This window comes from Phocoena sinus, chromosome 16 (genome assembly GCF_008692025.1).
Source record: "Phocoena sinus isolate mPhoSin1 chromosome 16, mPhoSin1.pri, whole genome shotgun sequence".
Taxonomy (NCBI): domain Eukaryota; kingdom Metazoa; phylum Chordata; class Mammalia; order Artiodactyla; family Phocoenidae; genus Phocoena; species Phocoena sinus.
Genome location: NC_045778.1, coordinates 70384817 through 70407919, shown reverse-complemented (window position 1 = coordinate 70407919; position 23103 = coordinate 70384817). Strand labels below are relative to the sequence as shown.

Genomic DNA, 23103 nt, shown 5'->3' with positions numbered 1-23103 from the left:
ACAGCAGAAACAAGGATAGAGGCAAGGGATGTTGGGTAGGGATCGGGTTATTGGGGTTAGAGGGCAAGAAAAGATGGAATAAGATAGGAAAGGACTGTAGGATATGGTACAGTATGCAGAGGAATTTGAATTTTCACTGTAAGAGATGAGGATCCATTGGGGAATTTTGAGAAGGGTGATACACACATATCTGTACCCTAGAAAGATCACTTTGGTAGCAATGTGGAAAAAAGCCTGGAGGAGGGAGGTAGATAGAGGCAGGGAGACCAGTAAGGAGGGTAATACAGTAAGATCAAGAAAAAAAGACCTTGAGGCTTGAAATCAGAAAAGTAGTAGTGAAGATGAATTTAAGATATATTTACATTGTAGAACTGACAGGGCTCAATGACTGATAGAAAATGGAGAACAGAGTAGGAACAGAGATCTTGGATAACTCCCAGTTTCCTGTCTTAACCAACTATCATAGCCTTCCCAACAAGTGTTCTACATCTCTTCTATTATTCTTAAGCCTCCACCTTACACCCTCAGCTCACTCTAGGCAGGTAACCTTGTGGTACTAATAGTACCATAAAAAATAAGAACATCAAAGGTAAACTATCACATGGAACTGCTCAAAATTCCCTTTAATTTTTACTCATCATTTTCTTAGCCTCTCTTATCTTTCCAAAATTAATCCTTATACTTGTCTCCTTGATCCTCTGTCTGCTTTTCCCTCTCCTATCCTAACCTACATTTTTTTCCACATCAGTAATTCTTCTCCCAGAGGAACTTCTCTTGAACCTGCCAGTTTCTTAAACTACTGTCTCATTTCCCTCCTTACGACATTATCAATTTCAAAACAGCAGTCCACCTTGTTGCACCCACGTTCTCATCTTCAACCCAGTCTTTATGGTCTTGTTTCTGCCCTTCAATAGAAACTACTTCCTCAAAAGTCGCCAATGACTACACAATTACCAAATTCCATCTCCTCTCCCTAGTTCTCAGCTTCACCGACTGCTTACGAAATGGATGGCATTGTTTGTCACTTCATCCTTTTTGGCATGCCTTCTTTTTCTAAATTCTAATGGTCCTAAACATCTCAATTTGCTTCTTTCCCAGTCTGTCATTCAATACTTTCTTTCCTTCACTATGCCTCCAACATTTTAATTGTAGCAATTTCCAGAGATTCTGTCTTTGTTTCTCTTTCCTCTTCTCACACCCGTGACTTCTAGCATGTATGAGGAACTCAGCAGCATTCTGGTCCTTCCCTCTCTGTACCCCAGACCCCATTTCCGTATTTAATCAGCTATTTAGTTCTGTAAATTCTGCCTCTTCCTAGTTTTCAATGTTTGCTCCTTTACGTTTTAACAGCCACTAGTTCACGGTTTAAGTGGCCAGCTTGTTTCTCCATCTCAATTATTCTTCAAAACAATTAATCATACAGAATGCTGCCAAGCAGACACTTTCTAAAACCAATCACAAAATTCTGCTCAAAAAATTTCTGTGTGGTCCTTAGCATCTCGTTAAAATTGACTTCCATAATATGTTCCAACATCTACCTGAACCCCACAATTTCTTCCTCATTTAGCTAATCCTGCCTTTTTACCGTTTCACACACGTACAACACTCTTTTCTGTCTCTTGTCTTTTACTCATTTTGCTCCCTCAACTTGGCATGTCTCTTTACCCTTCCCCTATCTCAACTCTACTTCCTCTACCTATTGACATTTCATCTATCTTTAAAGGCCAAGAACTACTATAATTTTTCATGAAACATTTAACAATATACTGAGTTTTAAATTATTTTCTCTCCTTTGTGTTCTTGTCCTTTTTTTATGGAAAACTTTTTATTCTAGGTATAGAAAAATATTCATATTTCTTAAAAACACAAGTTTGAAATTTTTGTTGACTACATAATCCATTCACTTAATTCAAAGTTCACAAAATATAAAATAATGCATTAGTGTCCCTTAGCCACCCTGAGCATAAAACTCAAAACTGCATGAGTTTTGAGGTGTAGTATGTAGTAATTTTGCTATTCTTTTCTATGTATTCTACAATTTTTTTTTTATTGGAGTATGGTTGCTTTACACTGCTGGGCCAGTTTCTGCTGTACAGCACTATTTACAATAGCCAGGTCATGGAAGCAACCTAAATGTCCATCAACAGAGGAACTGATAAAGAAGATGTGGTACATACATACAATGGAATATTAGCCGTAAAAAGGAACAAAATTGTGTCATTTGCAGAGACGTGTATGGACGTAGAGACTGTCCTACAGAGTGAAGTGAGTCAGAAGGAGAAAAACAAATATCGTATAATATCACTTATATGTGGAAGCCAGAAAATGGTACAGATTGACTTATTTGCAAAGCAGAAATAGAGACACAGCAGATACAGAGAACAAACTTATGGATACCAAGGCGGGAAGGGAGGGTGGCATGAACTGGGAGATTCGGATTGACATATATACTCTATTATGTATAAAACAGGTAACTAATGAGAACCTACTGTATAGCACAGGGAACTCTACTCGGTGCTCTGTGATGACCTAAATGGGAAGAAAATCCAAAAAAGAGGGGATATATGTATATGTATAGCTGATTCACTTTGCTATACAGCAGAAACTGTTTTTTGTCCTTTTAGCATTAATCACATTGTACATACATATATATGTACATATATATAAGAGGTACTTTTGCATCTTATCTTTCCCATTAGTGTATAAATTCCTGGAAGGAAGAGACCATATCTTTTCCATATCCATCTGTACTGAGCTGCACATAGTAATTTTGGTAAATATTTGTTGAATAAATTTATTATAGTATAGAATTTCTTTATAAGATTGACTTTCTATTATGAGATATGGAAAAATAAAATTGGGTTATTTTTGCTTTTGTTTCCTAAAATGTGTTAGAGATGAGAAAGTCCTTAAGAAATAACGACCCTTTCTCCATGAAAAATTGCATATAAACTATCTATTTGATAGTCTGCTCTATTTTTAAATGCCATTAATGGTTAATCCAGTGCCTTTCTTCATGAACCAAAAATTAAATGAGACTTAAAATAAATATGAACAAAATTATAAGATATAAACATGAACAAAGATCTCTGGTATGAAAAATGTAAAACTGTAATCCTTGATTAAAAAGAAAATGTATATTAAGATTTAAGGTAAATTTTCAGATTTAATACCCTAAATTTTGACCTGGTTGCTATTTTATTTTCTAAGAAAGAAAAGTATGGGAACGTATGAAGATGTTTACTTAGCTAAAGTATAACATTATTGGTTTCTTAGATTCTACATATAAAATATCTAGCACTACACTTCCAATATCTGGGATTATACTTTATAAGATTTCTATTTGATTTAACAGCATTTTATAGAATTCTTACAGTCAGTTATTCCATTGAGGATATGAACTTGATCAGATTATCTACTAATGCATGTAATGGAAAGAAAGAAGAAATATAAGTTAAATTAGTAACTGATTTTACATGAAATGTAAGCAGAAAATATATTAAACAGAGGCATAACTTTAGTGTAATAACAACTGCCATAGGGAACTATAGCCCAATAAAATATTTAAACAAAAATCAGAAAATAAAACTGCACACAATCAGGCACACAACAAATCCCTCAAGACAATCTAAAAAGTTAGAAAAATGAACCAAAAATATAGCTAGCTCTTTGTTATTGTTACTGAGTAACCAGTACTAATTAAGATATTAATATTAGTTTTATGTTAATATATCAAACATTAATATTTTAACATATATACAAGGAATGAGTGTTGAAAGTGTTTGACAGTATTCAAAAATACCCTTGAATACTGTGTGTTCTTGGTTGCAGCAGATATAATCTGCCCACAATTTTTTTTGGATGGGTTCAAAACTATCTGTTTTACCTGAGAGTAGGTAAAGGATAAGGATGGGGAGTGGGGTTGGAAATTCAGTCTTTTTTACTCAGAGCTGGAACACTGCGCTCAAGAATTGCTAAACCGTATTTATGACTTTCCAATAAATGATATTGTAGCCTACTTTACACAGCCACTTCTTATCTGCAAGACTGCTATATAAAAATAATTTAGGGCTTCCCTGGTGGTGCAGTGGTTGAGAGTCCGCCTGCCAATGCAGGGGACACGGGTTCGTGCCCCAGTCCGGGAAGATCCCACATGCCGCGGAGCGGCTGGGCCTGTGAGTCACAGCCGCTGAGCCTGCGCGTCCAGAGCCTGTGCTCCGCAATGGGAGAGGCCACAGCAGTGAGAGGCCCACGTACCGCAAAAAAAAAAAAAAGAAAAAGAAAATTTATGCTAGTATTGCTTCAACTATGATATGACAGTATCCTTAAGTAAAGTATCATTCTGCTGAATGACAGCCAATATGAATATAGGTAACCAGGGTTATAAGCCTTTTGTACTTGTAAATGTTTCTGTTTATCATATCAGACACCGTGAGGTGAAACTGGGCTTACGTTTTTGTTGTTGTTCATTTCCATCTTTATATTCTTCTGCATCATACATAGTTTATATTCATTCTAAGTGATTTAAGATAAGATAACCATAAAGTTTTAATAGCTCAATGAAAACTTCCATTTATAAAATTTTAATTTTGAAAGTGCATAAAAAATATAAATACATATCTTTAGCTTTGAACTCACTGAATTCTGAACGAAAGATGCTAGCAGTACTTAACTTATAAGTACAGTTAATCTAAGGCATTTATAAAGCTAGGTATTAAGAATATAAACAGATGACTTTTCTCATGCCTAAACATATTGTGACTTCTGATTATGTCAATTTAGAACCATGCAGATTCCAGTAATTTAAGTATTGTATTATATTCATCCCATGTTAATGGGTCCTATTCTTATCATGTTAATTCTGAAGAATCAATCATCTTTAATTCTTAATTCATGCTCCATTCAATCATGAAATCCATTATAATTCTGTTATAATTCCAAATCTTATATTTCTAAAAAATTTTTTGAAAACATTTTCTGCTAAATGGCCTTGGTGAAGAGAAGTCTTTTTATAATTTTAAAAGAAAGATAAAGAAAATTCTAAATGCACCTGGGGAATCTATATCCTTCCCTACTTCAAGAACTAAAAATGTGCCTATAAAAATCTCCAATTTTTTCTAAATAATTTTCTTAAAATAAGAAAGCCTTTTGTCTTCTAAAGCATTTGTTATGAGGGATGTGAGAAGATGTGACCTTAACAGTCTACTTCTCTCTACTACCAACTGAAAATCATCTTTGAGGCAAACGGTTCCTGTGGCCTATGGGTAGTTATGGGCAAACAGGGCTTGGGTCCTGTAAAAGCTCTGGCTGAGGGAACTCCTGCCGAACGCTACCCTCTTTGAACTGGGGAAGTGCACAGAAATTAGCATCAAGACCCAGGGTATGAATTTTACAGAGACATGGTCTAGAGAGCTCTATAAATACCAAGAGGAAGGTCAGTATAATCCCTAACAGAGTATCCTTGGGCTCTCTGGTCCCTAAGAAGCTAAGAAAAAACGTAATAGGTATTCCAAGTCCTCCTTGTTCCTGAGCCTCAGGGAGTACAAAGACATCAGTAGGAAATTGGTGGCCTGACTGTTTCTATACCACTAACCATTTACAAGTAGAGCGAACCCTCCCACGCCTGTGGCCTTCCACCCCCTCAGAGGTTGCCAATACTGGAATCTCAAAGTGGTGATAATGAATATAAGAAGCTAATGCCAGGAGAAGAGCATCAGTCCAGAAAGAAGAGAACCTGCACCCAGGAAAACTGAGCTGCTATTGCAGACACACTACAATTTAAGTAGGGTCCTCTCACTACAAAATAACCAAATTCTTTTTAAAGCATTGCAGTTAGGGAATGTTCCAAGGCAACCAGCTAAAACTGGAAAGGGGAGCAGGGAGCAGCAAGCAAACATGAAAGCAGAGCTGCCCTGAGGATAAAAGCTGATAAAAGTAACTTACAAGGCAAGAAAGCTGAACTTGAGATCCCGGCACTTTGCCAGGGACCCTGGAAGAAATGGTTAAAGAATAATGGTAGGTCTTGGTTTGTAGCAGAAGCAATCCTCTTTGGAGAACAGCAGTCTATATTTAGGCCTCTAGAAAACCACAGATTAAGATCAAAACAAATGGGAGTTCATAAGGATCACTGAACACACCAGGAAAAAAGCCACAGTGAATGAAAGCCCACAGGAAGAAATTGATAGCTTTAGATTTCCAAGGATTTCAGGTATTAAAATGATTGGATATAAAATTTTTTAAAATGTGAGGGAATAAAAACTAGCAAGCAAGAAGAGACTTTCGGAAACTACTAAGCAGATTTGAAAAGAACCAAACAGAACTTTTAAAAATGAAAAAAATATGTGTTGAAAGATACCTAGTGGCTAGGGTAGACAGCAGATTATATACTACTGAACAAAGAAGTAGTGAACTGTAACAAGGCTCTGAAGAAGTAAGCCAGAAGAAACACACAGAGAGGAGATGGAAAACACTAAACTGAGACATTAAGAGATTCTGAAGGTAGAATGAGAAGATCTGACATCCATCTAATCAGAATCTTAGGAGAAAACAGAAAATGGAGGAGAGTAAAACTCAAATGGATAATAACTGAGAACTTTTAGTAGTAAACAAAGACTTTGAATCCTCAGACCTAGAAAACACAAAATCTTCCAAGAAGGATAAATACAAATAAATTTATGCTTAGGAAAATCATGGTCAAACTGCAGAACACCAAAGACAAAGAGATTTTAAGTCATTGGTAAGAAAAGCTAGATTTGCTACAAAAGGATGACAATTATACTGTCAGAACATTTCTCAGCTGCAACAATGGAAGCCAAAGCCAGAACAATTTTCATATAAACAAAATGTTTGAGTATGGCACTCCTATTGCAAAGAAACTGGATGCTTGATAATGTGTATTTCCAAAACACTTCTTAGATTGCAAGCAATGGGGATGCTCCAAGGCTTGAGTGAAACTGAAGAGGCAGGCAGGGAGACGCAAGCTAAGAGTCTATTATCAGAAGACATGTGCCAAAGCAATTTCTAAAGATAAATAATAGGAAGATGGAAACATTTCAGAAGGAAGCTCTGAATGCAAAGAACAGTGAGCGAAGAAAATAGTGACTATATAGGAAAATTTAAACACATATTGATCATGTAAAACAGCAACAATAATAATGTTTAATTCAAGGGGTGACAAAACTCATAGAACTACAAATAAGATAACTGTGACATATGATATGAAAACAAGATTTAAATTGTTTTTAGGACCTTTTATTGTTTGGAAAGAGCTCATTAGTTTCAGACTGAAACTATGCCTGCTAAAATTTTAAGAGTAATCACCAAAAGAGGAGAAAGAGTGTATAATATGCATATCAGTCGAGGAGAAAAGGAAATATTGATTTTTTAAAATCTTCAATTCAAGAGAAGGCCAGCAAAGAAGGAAAAACAATTAAAATTTCAGGATAAATAGAAAGCAAAAGTAATGTCTGAAAATATTACTAAACCAGTTTGATTAGTAGAAAAAAATAGAGAAAATATAACATTTTAATAGCAATATCCAGAAACGAAATATCTGTAACAGAAAATTACAAACATTTAATATATGGGATTTATAAATAAGAAGCCAAAAATGTTCCAATAGAAGGATGAAGAAATATACTGAATAAGCTAAGAATCATTTCCAAATTTTCTGTGACTAATATAGAATTTCTTGTGTAATCAGATTACTATCAGTAAATGCTATTAAATAGAAGAGGACATGGGAATAATAGCCAATAAAATGAACTAGGAGAAATACAGATGATTAAAGACAATATGAAAATATTTGATTTTGCTAATAATAAGAAATCTGAAGGAGAATATAACATTTCATATTTCAAATTATCAAAATTGTTTTTAAAATGCTTTAAAAATCATTTATGACAAAGATGCAGGAAAACAGGAATTCTCATTCTTTGTTACAGGTAGTTTGAAAAAGAACATTTCTGGAAAGTAAGTAAGCAAAATATCTCAAGATCCATGAAAGGTCATAATTTTTGACCTAGCAGTTTACCTTTTATAGGTTAGGATCAAGAGTTATGTACAAACATTAACTAAGCCTTATTTATAATAGTGTGAAATAAGAATCAAACTAATTGAAAATAAAACAGCCAAATAAATTATGTTATACTACAAAACAACACGGCATTTTAAAATCAAACTTAGAAGTGCAAAATGTTCTTATTATATTACTTGGTGAGAAAAATAGAATGCAAAATCACATATAGAATATACTTTCGATTCTGTAAAAATACATATATGCTATACAATGGAATATTACTCAGCCATAAAAAGAAATGAAATTGAGCTATTTGTAATGAGGTGGATGGACCTAGAGTCTGCCATACAGAGTGAAGTAAGTCAGAAAGAGAAAGACAAATACCGTATGCTAACACATATATATGGAATTTAAGAAAAAAAGAAAAAATGTCATGAAGAACCTAGGGGTAAGACAGGAATAAAGACAAAGACCTACTAGAGAATGGACTTGAGGATATGGGGAGGGAGAAGGGTAAGCTGTGACAAAGTGAGAGAGTGGCATGGACATATATACACTACCAAACGTAAAATAGGTAGCTAGTGGGAAGCAGCTGCATAGCAAAGGGAGATCAGCTCGGTGGTTTGTGACCACTAGAGGGGTGGGATAGGGAGGGTGGGAGGGAGGGAGATGCAAGAGGGAAGAGATATGGGAACATATGTATATGTATAACTGATTCACTTTGTTATAAAGCAGAAACTAACACACCACTGTAAAGCAATTATACTCCAATAAAGATGTAAAAAAAAAAACATATGTGTAAGAGGAAAATATTGCGGGAAGGAAATAAAAGTTCTGGCAATAGATATTTATGAATGGAATACTTTAATTTTGATTATTTCTGCATTTTTTTCTACAATGAGGATTTATTATTTTTATAATCAGAACATTGATAATAAATGTTAATAAAATAATTAAAATATTAAGTATCACAAGAGAGCTATAAATCTCTGAAAAATAAGAAACCCAGGAAATCCTCAGTCCAACCATTGAAACTACTGTCCATGAAGATGCCAGGCCAGGAATGAAATGCCAGAGGGGCCATTGACTGTACCCATCAGCGGAGAACTGGGCTCACGCTGCTCTGGGAGCAAAGCCAACAATGCTCTTAACATGAGAGATGCTCACTGTGCCTGGCCTTGATTTAAACAATGTGCCCGTCACCTTTTTTCTTACGTAGTGTACTAGGCTGAACTGTCTCAATTACTCATGACTACACGAGCATCTACAGAAGTGTTAGGTAATTCTATGCTTACAAACAGCTTTACAAGAAAAAATATTCCAGAGACACGTTGGGGCCTAAAATGTATTCTCAATTTGAACTAAAGTCAGAATATTTAAGAATTCTGTGAAAAAGAAATTTCTTGGGCCAATCTGAGATACAAACTCTGCTCTTGCTCTACTGGTGACTAAACTGTGATCTTCACCAAGGGTCTTAAGCTCACAGAGCCTCAGTTTCTTCAATAGTAAACAGAACAAACAAAATCTTCTTTGGGTTTTATAAGATTGACCTAGGTTCACATGAGATTGAGACAGTATATGTAAATAAATTTTGAAAAATAGTATCTTAAACTCAATTTAAGCACTTCACTTGTTCTCATGACCTACGAAGCTCAAGTTCAAGCTCCTTACCTTGGCATATAAATCCTCATCTCTATTGTTTGGAAAGCACTTTCTAGTGCATGCTTGGTGAACACCTAAGCGCTAACTTTGTAGAATATAACCCAATGGTCATCTACATTTTCAAAAACTGAAATGTGGGTAAATTAATTATGATGAGTAAAAAGGTTAACAGGGCAGTCCAGAATATGTACAATATGCATAAGAGTTTTTGTTCCCTAAAACAGAAATGATGATTGAAAACATTCATGTTAAATACCTGGCAAAATTTCAAGCCCCCAAATACGCAGTCAATATAAGGGTCTAAAACTTAAGGGAAAAAACCTTCACATTTTATATTTTCACTCTATTGTTGGTTTTATTTTTTCCTGTTAAAAAAAAAAAGCCATGCATGCCATTACAGAAAGGACAATACAAATATGCAAAAAGAATAACCCATATATACTACCCACCTAGATACAACTATTATTAAGAATTTATTAGACCAGATCCTTTACAATGTTTATCAAAAATGAGATCACAATGTATATACCATTTTGTAAAATATAATAAATTAACTAACAAATCCTTTAGTTTTGGCCATTAAAGTGGTTTCCAGTTTTTCAATATTAGAGATAGAAGAATAATTGGCTAAAAAAATTAAAAATAGAAACAAAGAATAATATCCCAGCAAAAACTGTCAATGACAATTGAGGACTCATCTAAGTTTATAAAACTGCCAACTCCCTCCCTCCTTCCTTCCTACCACTACTCTTCCCCCAAATAACCATAAACAGGGAATGTACATTCTTAACATCATCATCATTTCAACCTAATGGGCTAAAAATTAACTTGTTTGTGATCAAACTGTATGCTATACTTTTCATGTGACACCAGATCTAACGAGCCTAGTCAATCTAAGTCACTTAAGGGGCTCTAGGTTCTTTTACCTCATTTTCTCATGGTTTCTATCAGTTAGCTAGGAAAAGCATATATTTTGTTGTCTGAGAGGGTATACTAAGAGAGAATGTGACTATTCCTCTCAACGATTAAGTACAACAGCCTCAGAAGTTTTAGAGCTATTACAGTGCCAGTTAAAGAGACAAAATCCTGTCTTAGTTTCTATTTGGATTTTACAAACACAAAGTCTCTTGAAAGGCTTTCAAAATGAGAACGTTATACTCATAATGACTTTAAAAGCAAAGTCCAGAATCTGACCACTTCTCATCACTTTTACTGCTATGACCCTGGTCTCGCCTCTCGCCAGCATTATCCCTCGCCTGGATTCCTACAGTAGCCTTGGAACAAGTTTCTCTCCCTCTATTCTTGCCCTAGTAGCAGAAACTCTGGGTTGATTTACACTCCCCCCTCCGTCCCCCCGCCCAGTTACCATGTCAGTTTTCGACTAACTTCCAATGCCAAAGCCTTCATTTCTTTGCCTGAGGGCTTCCTCTGGCCTTCTGGGAAGTGGCCCTCAACCAGTGATTGGAGGGAGGTGAGGAATTGTCCTGGTGTCTGTAGTCTGACGTGCATTTTACCCTGACTCCCAGAATTTCCCCAATGGGATTAAGCCCTACTTGTCCGTAGTGGTACTGACTGCTCTCCGTTCCCTTTCTCATGGCTCCATTTCCCTACCAGCATATCCTTCAAATGAACCAATTCCTTGTCTTACTGTCTGCTTCTCAGGAAACTATACAATATCACCTTTCAAACTATTCTCAACACAAAAAGGCAGAGTGATCTTCCTAGAAACAGATCATGTCAGTCCTCTCTCAAAAGCCTGCAATTGGTTCTCTCCCCTTCACGTAGGATTGAATGTCAAGATCCTTACAAAGGTCTACAAGGCCCTATATCATCTGCCTCCTCCTGCACCTGCCCCCACCCTATGCTTGCTGTTCCATGAACTTGCCCAGCATGCCCACCTTAGGGCCCCTGCTCTAGCCATTGCCTTAGCCTGGAACAGTTTTCCCTAGGAATCTGCTGCCTGGTTAACTCCTTCACCTCTTTCAAGCCTTGCTCAACTCTCATCTTCTCAATGAGGTCACCTTGACCACCACCCTATTCAATACAGCACACTCTCCCCACCTCCACAAAGCACTCCCAAAACCCTTATCCTGCTCTATTTTTTCCTGTTCCATTGTACTCACCACCTCCTAACATATTAAATAACTTACTTTCCTTGTTAGAATATAAACTCCATGAGGACAGGGTTCTTTGTTTCGTTCCCTGATGTTTCTCAAGTGCTTATTAGAACAGTGCCTGACGTATATGGACTATTCCATAAAAATCTGTTAAACAATTACCATACATTATCATGCTATTACTTGGCGGAAGAAAACTGATAAATATATACTATATGGGTCACAAGGTCGCCACAAAAATAGCCCCCTTTTTTTTTCTGCCGTGCTATGCAGTATGCGGGACCTTAGTTCCTCGACCAGGGATAGAGCCCCGTGCCCACTGCAGTGGAAGCATGGAGTCTTCACCACTGGACCTCCAGTGAAGTCCTAAAAATAACCCTCTTTTAAAAATAAGTGTAAAGCCAACTAATAAATTGAGTTTATATATAAATGTACATTCTAAGTGCATTTATTAAATTTTAATAATGTATTTTGTCACTATAATTTAGAAAAATACAATGATTCAGATTTTTTAACAGATAATTTATGGGGGGATTATTCATACTATAATTTTTTTTTTTTACTCACAAAGAGTTTTACACGTAGGGTTTACACAAAGTTCTTGTGAAGACTGAATACTCCTCATTCATTAAAAAATATAATTAACTTATATATAAAATGTTCAGGAACACATCTACTTCATAGAACAGGACATTCTGGTGTATAGTACCACTACCTACAGATGTATCAAAGGTAATTAATTTCATATTATACCTTACATTCTCCCTCTGACTGTACAGATTTCGAACTCAGAGTGGCACGTGAGTCCAATTTAATTTAAAAGGAATCCATTCCTGAAATTACCGCATTATGAATACTCAATGAATATTTACAGAATAGTAATAACCAGCTTACTTATGCTTTGTGTTGAAGTTAATCACTGAATTTTAAGAAAAACCCAGCAGAGGAACTTTACAATTACTTTAATTTTCTAGGTTTAAATAAAGTCCTTAATGTTATTTCAGAATAGGCCTAGGCTTCAGAATTTGCCGTGTAAGCAGATCAATAAACCACATCATACTAAGTTATGTACATAAAAAAGAGCAATTTGGAGCAGCTTCCAGCATACTGTGACAATGGAAAATAAATCTCACATATAAATGTATATGTACACATATGTATGTGTATATACAGCAGATAGGTAACTTCTACTTAGTAGTAATTATTTCAAAATGCTTAGAAAAGAAGAAAACAAGATATAATTTTAAACTTTATGCTTCTACCTCTATTATTTTCTAAAGTATGTCAACGAAAGAAATTAGCATTAGCTGCTGATATGTACTTCTGACGTTTAACTTTTACAGGAAGAAGTAAACAATTTAAGATCTAAAAACAATCTACTGAACAACAGTATTTTCAACCTGAATTCAAAAAAATTTTCTAAGTTGTCAATTTTCTTGAGATTATTAGACATGTGAATATAGGGAACTTTAAATATCAGAAATCATAATTATTTATCAGGATGAAGGAAACCTGGTACTGAACTTAGGGTTTTGAGGATGGAGGATAAAGGCACTCAATTAACAAAAGTACCACCTTAATAAAGTGAATATTAAAATACTATATGTTCTCCTAAATTGATCTACAGATTCAACACAATCCCTATCAAAGTACTAACAGGCTTCTTTGCAGAAACTGACAAACTTATCCTAAAAGTCATGTGAAAATTCAAAGGACCCAGAAGAGCCAAACAATCTTCAAAAAGAAGAAAGTTGGAGGACTTACATTTTCTAATCCCAAAACTTACTACGAAACTATAGTAATCAAAATAGTGCTGTACTGTCATATGATAGACCTATAGATTAATGGAATAGTATTGAGATTACAGAAATAAATTCTCACATTTATGATCAATTGATTTTCAATGAGATTCCCAAGATCATTCAATGGAGAAAGAAAGTCTTTTCAACAAGTAATGAAAAATTACCATATTACCCAGAAATTCCATTCTTCGTTACATACCCAAAAGAAATGGAAACAAAACTTGTACACAAATATTCATAGTAGCATTTTTCAAAATATCCAAAAAGTAGAAACAGCCCAGATGTCCATCAACTGATGAGTGCAAAAACAAAATATGCTATATCGATAAAATCAAATTCTATTTGGCCATAAAAAGGAATGAAGTACGGATACATGCCACAACATGGATGAAACCTGAAACTATAATGCTAAGTAAAAGAAGCTAGTCACAAAAGACTATGTATTGCATGATTCCATTTATATGAAATGGAATGAAAATACACTAGAGGAAAACTCATAAGGACAAAAAGTAGATTTGGGCTAAGAGAGAGGCCTGGGGAAAAAGGGAGGGGGTGGTGACTGCTAAAGGGAATGGGGTTTCTTTTGGAGATGAAATCAATTTTTGATAATGCTCTAAAATTGATTTCTGGTGATGGTTACACAACTGTATATATACTAAAACCCATCACATTTTACAATTTAAATGGGTGAACTGTATGGTATATGAATTACATTTTAATAAAGCTGTTTCAAAAAAACGAACAATACTATACATTGGTAAGTAGAACCTGATCCCCAGATAGAAAGGGCTTTCTAAATGGGAGTATGCAGGTAGGTATTTTTCTTCTTTGAGGTTTTGAATTTAAGTTTTAGAAAACAAGTGATACCAAAGAAATAGAGGCACACCAGTTATTCATATAACTGAATAATAATAAAAGAGAAAATAATAATACCAACATTAACATAAAGCTTTATAGAATACAAAGCACTTGCACATACGGTCCTGCAGCCATAAAATGACAAGCCAGAATGAGTCACTTGTCCCTCCCCTGAGTTTAAACACAGAGATAACATATAAGAAATCAGAAGGTTGATGACTCTCGGGACACACTCAGAGGTTAATACAAAGTCTTGAAGAAACACTAGGAAAGACTGAAAGTGATTAGGACTCTTGTAGGGAGTAAATGGTGACCTGTATTAGAAGAGGACTGGAGTCCACATTGTCCTGGGTGGACTGATGCCTACCCTGCCTGCTGTGGGGCAGAAAAGCATCAGAACCAGACCAGTGCCAGCCCAAGGCTGCAAACTAATGACAGAGGAGTTCTAGAGCTCTGCTAGGGTGAGGGATCCTACAGCCACACTAGCAGGAGGCTGGACAACTCCTAAGCATTCACTTCTCCCCAGTTCAACTGCTGACCTGGCAATTATACCAGAGGGAGGCTACCATCTGATAATAATGCTTGGGAAAGAAGTACTAGATAGAAAGTTCTCTGCAGTGAAAGGGACACCCGTGGCAAATGAGCGGTAGTGCTTGAGCCCAGATTATTCATTACGAGCAGCTTCCTCACCTCCAGCCTCTAAATGACCTATAAGAGCACAATCTAGAGTCAAAGATATTATGCCTATTTTTAAGTAGATCTTAATGACAAAATACATGTTAACTGAATAACGTAAGAGTGCAAAAAAGACTGTAAGCACCATGAAAGAAATACAAAAATGAAAGTCTATACTAAAGGATGGCAAATATGAAACTATTTAAATTAAATATAATAAATGGTTTCATTTCAGAAAAGTAAGGGAGGGTATTAGAAATATGAACCATAAACAAGCAGTTATGAAGAAAAATCACTTGCAAGTATTAACAACAAAATATGTAATTGTTGAAATGAAGTCAATGAATGGGTTAAACAGCAGAAAATATACAATCTAAGAAAAAAATTGTATACTGGAATAGCAGGTTGAGGAGTGTTCCCAGAGGCATCAGGAAGAGATTAAAAAAGTGGAAATAATAAGAGAAAAGCTATGAAATATAGATGGTACAAGAAGTATCAAGAGTATCTAATAGGAATTCCAGAAGGAGAGAGAATAGAGTAATAAATATTTAGAGAAATAGTAAAAAAGATTAGCCAGAACTGTACAAAGTTACAGGTTTAAAGGGTACATAGAGTGCCAAATAGGATCATATTTACATATCAGAGAGAAATTTAAGAACACTGAAAAACAAGAGAAAATTTTGAAAGATTCCAAAAAGAAAATGGAGCTCATTAGTAAAGGACAAAGAATCAAACTGACACCAGACTTGAGACAATGAAGTAATATCTTTAAAGTTTTGAAGATAACTTTGAAACAAAAATTTATATCTAATTAAACTATTATTTACATGTGAGGACAAAATCAGTATATTGGTATATAGGTAGTTAAGGTCTCAAATACATAAAGTTTCTCTTTGAAGAAACTATTTGGAGAATTTACTTTAGTGACAAGTGAAAGAAATGCATGAGCAAGCAACTAGACACAAAAAGTAAAGGAGAGTAAAGGTGGTTCATTGTTACTTAAATATGTTGTGATGCAGAAAAAGTGCACTTATAATATCCGGGTCAAAAATTCCAGGCAGTATTAACACAGGGTGGGAGAGACAGAGACAGCTGAAAGCATGCTGAAGTAATAACTGTGTTTCAGATGGGCAGGGCAGGAATTTGCATTAATAAGCTTTAGACACCGATAGGGAAAAATAGCCATTTCTATGAATCTTGGTAAGTAAGGGATAACTACCAGAAACATAGGAATAGAGTATTTAATACTCAGTTTAGTAGAAGAAAATCAATTTATCCAAAAGAAGCTGTGAAAAAGAACCAAAAAGAAGCAAGGCCAGTAACAACGACAACCAACCAACCAACACACACACACACACACACACACACACACACACACACCAGAGTAGCTAAAATGAGCCTTGGTAGACCAGTAATTATTGTCAATGTAAACAGATTAAATGTACCAATCAAAAGACAGAAACACAGAGTGACCGGGAAAATAAAAAGCTAACAGTCTTTTCTACAAGGGATAGGTGTAAAACAAAAGGGTACAGAGAAGTTGGGAATAAAGGAATAAAAGAAGGACTACCAGGCAAATATGGGGGAAAAGAAAGTAGAGGTAGAACTTTTCAAACTCTACAAAATAAATTTAAGGTTAAAAAAACACCTGAGAATACTTTCTTGAACACTATTCAGCAGCAACTGACCAGCTATGATGATACATAGTTAATACATTTGTTTCTTAACTTTATGAGTTTTCTAGTTCTTTGATTATTCCTTTTCTACCTTGGCCTGCCTATGTATCGTTTACATTCGTTTGTCTCTTTTCAGTTGAGTTTTAGCAGCATTTGAGAATGTTTTAAACAAGTGAGGAGAAAAAGGAAGTTAGATTCAAACAGTTCAGGTTTTCTATTTGTTAAAGGTTCCGTACTAAAGTTATTTGAAACTAAGGGTCAAAATGAAATTAAAGCACTTACGGTAAACTTAGAAATTAGAGCACTTCTCCCTAAGTAATGGAAGATATACCCATAAATTTTCTAATGTTCTAAGCTTCCATGGCAACCTGTGATCTAGAGTACTAAAAAATCAAGTACACAAAAGCTATTAATAAAAAAATTTCATAGAGAAATGCCCTCTAAAATCTGGTCCTTTGTATAGCATCCATGAGGTCTGACTTTATTTTTTTCAGAATGACCAAAAATTCTATGGACAAAATCAATTATATTTGTATCTAGATATTTGGAGGAGTCTATTTTGATATTCCTTGCTTTCCACGAAGAAAAGTGAAGTCTAAAAATAGCAACATGAAGTTAATCACAAAAGGGTACTTTTTAAAAAGCTAATAAAATATTTCAATTGTATAGTATTTTTTAATCTTCCTGCTTAAACATCTTACCACATATGAAATATAAATTAAAAAGGCAAGCATACAATAAAATTACTATGCCTCAAAATGCTTTGATTAGATGTTAATCACAATCTGTGGATTTTTCCTCTTTGGGGGTTATTATTTTCAGAAATTTCACGCATTACTTCAGGATTCTAATATCGCATTTACTTGCACATAATCATTTCTCTTTCACCATACCCTATTTCTGCATTTGCAATAAAAGCATATACTAATACAGCCATCATATAAAAATATTCATTATATTCCACAATTCTCAATGTTCAAAAAGTGAGACTATGTAATTAAAATGCAACTCATTTCCACCCACCTTTTATAGCCAACTTTGTAAATAAAGAATGATGTGAATTGTTAACTGAGGGGCACTAAGCACTCCAAGGACTAAATACAGGCACTGCGTTTCTTCCATCATACCTATATCTTAAATTGCTTCAGCTCCTATTTCTCAGGGAAGGGCTGCCAGGTGAGCAGTCTGTCACTCTTGCCTAGACTAATAGATTCTCCAGTGGCTTTTGTTACAGCTCATGTCATACTATTAAAACTATGTGCCTTGAAAATGGCATAACATATGTAGCTGAATCTTGTCAAGTCTAGATAATCAGATTCTGTTTGGCTTCACAAGCAGATGCAGCTTAGAGAAGTAATATACATATGCAAATCACAGCAGTCCCCTTTCAGCACCACTGTTCCTACCTCTAATGACCCTCGCAGAAAGTCTGTTTGTTCAGCTCCCACTTCCAGGGCTACATCAACAGAAGCAAAGGGACGGCTGGCCATCTGCTGTCGTTCTCGAAGCAGTTGCTGGAGGGGGTTAAAAATCACTTGTTTTAAAACATGTTAAATTCAACAATATCTAGTTCCATTTTGAACAAAATGGCATTCAAAATTGAGAAGTCATCTAATACACATATCTAGATCATTAAAAATGAAAATTATTTTCTCCCCATGGCCTGGGTTATATTTCCATAGAGGCTTTAAATGTATGGTGCCTCCAAAGAACATTTCCCCTGACCTCCATCCCACAAGCCTAATGAAATGTACTCAAAAGCACTTTGAAAACTTCAGATGAGAGCTGCTACTTAAGTAAAAAGTGCTATTATGATGATAGCTATGCCAAGTTTTCCCACTCAGAGTAACTCATGCTTTTGTCTTAGCTGAAAGCAAGTGACAGTAAAAATGTTTAAGAAAAGATAATCAAAAGTTGTCAAAATGCACTAACAGAGATTAAAGGAACATATCCCTGCCCAGACTAAGCCTTGTAAGTCATCAAGATCCCCTGTCAATTGCAGGAATTGTTTTTGTCAGTGTTTTCAACTTTATTCAAAGCCTCTGTTCATTATTTAAATGTTCATTATTTAAATGAGGAACGATTAGTAGGTTGCAAGACATGTGTGCCAGGGCTTCTAAAACACTTCCGGATATTTGTTTCTTTCTATTTGTGTCTCTTCTGGGCTTTGCTCAAACTAAAACCAATAAACCAGCAAGTCCCAACCAAGTACCCAGCTAATTTACATTTCTGCCTCTCCTTGTAATTATAATATTCATTAAGTCATGATAACAAAAAATTAATGACCAGCACTAGATATTGCAAATCTTGCCCTTCTCATTCTACACAGCTAATACAATTATTATTAAATATTAAAAGTCGATGAGCAATGCAATTAAATACTCTTTCAAATGAGAAGAAAATCATATCATCGAAGAAAGGCAAAATCCTTGAACACAATGAATGGCTTCATTATTCACACAGATTTTTAAAGATTCACTGGAAGTAACTTCAGATATTAACAACTGGTCTTTGAATGTAAACGTATGTAGCACGGTGATGCATCATTCATAAACTTCCCTTTCAGATGACGAAGGAACAAAAGCCAACGCTTAATGGCAGTTTATTGTTTAACATTTTAATTTTAACGCTTGTGACACAACAGTAACGGTGTGCATGTAATGAGCATCTAAAATATAATTTAAGGCCTTGCTTTTATTATTAAAGAGAGAACATCTACTTGCTAATACGGGACAGAAATAATACAACTATTACTCAGTCGTAGTTTAAATTCTTAAATTATATGTATTTTTAGGAGTAATGAAGACATACTAAAATATTCAGAGTAAAAAGTAAATGTGATTTAAACAACCGAATTATTCAATTTAATATAAACTCAGATTTGTACTATTAAAAATACAGCTGCTGGCAAACAGAATCTTGTTCGTGTCTCTCTCAATAGGAGTGGCCAATTGATCTGAATACCGTGTCTATGCAAAATGCAAACATAATGTTACTCCAAATACCAAGGGATGCTAAGTGTAGAAGACACAATGCTCTTTTTATCTGGTAAAAACATAAACACACACACATACAAATATACAAACTGCCTTTGCTACCGTAATATAAAAATTCCCTTGAGAAAACTGTAAATTCTAGTTTGGACCTTAACATGATTTTCTAACATCTGTATTAAAGTTTCTTCATTTGTACTAGTTTTCCTTAGCTTATAAATGGCATCTCATATAATTGATTTATTTTTTTAAAATGAACACTTTCTCTTTCCTCATCTTACCTTTTCCCTACACCTAAAAGTAAAATGTCTACAAAATATAATTAATGAATACTTAATACCACAAATTGTAATGTAAGTCTATAAATATTCTACAGTCACCATATTTGACAAAGAATAGATTCCTCCGGAAAATAATGTATTATTGTGACCCCCACCACTCATAATAAAGAAAAATCAGTGACTGATACTTTTATTCATTTAAAAAAATGTACTATAGGATAGAAAGGCATTTTAAAAGATTCCAGTTTGTCTTCTGAGCTTTGAGTTTTCATCACTTTTTAAGAACTGAATGCTTATTACAGTACGCTTTGCAAAGAAGCAAAATGTTTTTCTTGTTCAGGACCATAACACTGTAGTTTGTAAAATAAGACACAGCGAAATAAAAATAATAAGAGCACAAGACAGTGTGCAGTAAAGGATACAAACAGGGAATTAGCCAAATGAATTCATTCGGGGTCACTTAGCAGAGGACTAGTTCGAGGACTTTGGCTGACATTCTAACTTTGGGAAACTAATGCAAATGTTCTGACTGGGAAACTCAGGGAGGGTAAGTAATTTTATCCTAAAACACTCTTGCTTTGATATGATGGCCCTAAAATAATAAAATGGAACAAAGTGAGATTCTCTTTGCTACTAAGTCCCTGGTTCTTAGCCATATCCTTAACAATTGTCCTTTCTCTTGCCAGTTAACATCTATATGCATTACTTCCTGAATTTTGCCCCTTCTATGTCAGAACAAAAGAGATATAAACGATATGCTTACAACTTAAATTCTGTCAAAATTTAGTGGAAATATTGACAGAAAAAATACGTAGACTCTGGAATTAGGACCTGTGTTTGAATACCAGTTTTTCCACTTTGTAGCTGTTTGACCTTAACCAAATTATTTAGACCTCTCAACGCCTCAAATATTCTCATTGCAAAGTTGGGCTATTAATAGTGCCTACACCTAACAAGAGGACTTGTTTTGAATCCCAGCTTCCCCACCCATTACCTATTGTACCATCATCAAATTCTGTAGACTTTTCTAAGGCTTTTTCCCCTTCTCTATAAACGGGAATAGCAATAATATCAGAAGATTGGGACTAACAAGGTAATGCCCTTGCACTGCTCAACACGGAGTCTAGCACATTGTGAGAACTCAGTAACGCTTCATTGGTACAATTATTATGTTAAATTTCAAGCACCAATTTTGTCTTTAAAGATGGCACGCTAATTACCACAGGCCCATTTTCTTCAGCACTAGTGACATATTTTGCTCTATTAGTCTCCCTTTTAACAAATGTTGCAGATTTATGAGACAGTTGGAAAATGTCATGACTGTGGTAAAATGAATTTAGATTTGGAACTGCTTTCTGCCATTTGTGACTAAGAATGATAAAAACTCAACCTAAAACTTATGGGGAAATATAGAGTACTTCCTTAAGAACTTTCAAAAATTAACTTATTTTGTGATTATGATTTTTATATAAAATGAAGTTTGACATTTTATATATAGATAAGAAGCCATATAACAGATGATTTATTTTATAACTAGTCTGGAGTTGCCAATTTTTTAGGAGACAGAAAAGGCCAAAAGAACACACTGATCATAATACAACAGATTATAATCGTGTTGCCATAAACACTGTTGTGCAGAACATTTTAAAATTATGGATGTTCTTAGTGTCATGTTTGTTATCTATAATAATTGTTTTATTATTCAAAGTCTCTTACAAAACAAACCATGAAATTAAAAATAATATGAAAATCCATGCTTAAATTTGGCAACTGGGAATGGTCATTGATTCCATCAAATGTATATACGAAATGCTTCCATGCAATACTACTACTTCAAATATCGTATCATTCCCCAAAAGTTCATATTAATCACCTTTCCAACCACTGCGAAGGCTACAACTCTAATGGATTTCAGATAATAATCCTTAAAAACACACACACTAAAGAAAACAGTAACTACCTCTGTTTCCAGTTGTCTTCCTATGTCTTTCCTCCTGTGTCCAGGTTCTATCTGTCCTCCCCCCATACCTCCAAATGTCCTTCTACTCCATCCAAGTTTGAAGTGATCATCTCACCTACTAATTATTTATGATATTAGAGTGGCACTATCTCTTTAAATCTTCGTGCTTTTCTGAAATCTTTAAGGCAAAAACTATTTTATATTTGTTTTTTTATTCCCCACAGCACTTAGTTTGTAGTCAAGAGTATTTGATGAATGAACAATGAATGACTGACTTAAAGTATAGAAATCTGTATCATCTGAATGTGATTGAAGGCAAGTTTTGATAAAACGTTTTAATTGTGAAAAAACCTTTAAAAATATATGCCCTCCGATATTCTAGAATTTATGTCTTATGCTCAAATCTAACTGGATATTCATTTTTTTAGAATGGGCCATTTTGTGGATGCAAGAAATCACTAACAGGTTTTTTATTTCTCTTCAACCACTTTATTGCAATACTGTAAATATTATGACAAAACTGCCACAAAGTCATCATAATGCATTCATATTTTAATAGCAATTATTCCTAAGATTTTTGAAAGGTATAAAAGGAGCAATCAAAATGATTTAGTCATTATTCCTGAGCTTACATAATAAAATTTACAAGGAGTTTGAATTAGCGATTAAGCAACATTTCATGAGATTATTTCTATTATTAACACAAACACATTTAACATAGAGGAATATAAGTAAAAAACCAACTTTGGGTTTTTGGTGCTAGGATGGTGTGAGGAAATAAAGAGAAGTGGCAACATCTCTTTGCATCAGTGAATTAGGAAAGCATGATATTCTATTATTTTATAACTAAATCTGCAAGGCACAAGCTTATTCAGTTTTTCTTCATTGTTTGAAAGCAAAGTGTCCTCAATTGTCAAATGGCCACAGCAGATTTTCAAGGCAGGTTGTTCAGGTGTGCAGGGTTGTTGTTTGAACAGTGATGTGTCAAAAACAAAACCTACCTTTCCTCTCATCAAGCCTGCTAACAGACAGAGGAAGAAAAGAGGAATAATGGAAAATTTT

At 34.7% G+C, this 23103-nt stretch overlaps 1 protein-coding gene across 1 annotated transcript in view; it reads right to left on the bottom strand.

The window, feature by feature from the left end:
- Positions 1 to 23103, bottom strand: part of ATRNL1 (attractin like 1) — a 702872-nt gene that overhangs the window by 221690 nt on the left and 458079 nt on the right. Inside the window, exon 27 of the mRNA XM_032609094.1 lies at positions 18214 to 18321. Coding sequence (XP_032464985.1) covers positions 18214 to 18321 — 108 coding nt within the window. The remainder of the gene's footprint in view (positions 1 to 18213; positions 18322 to 23103) is intronic.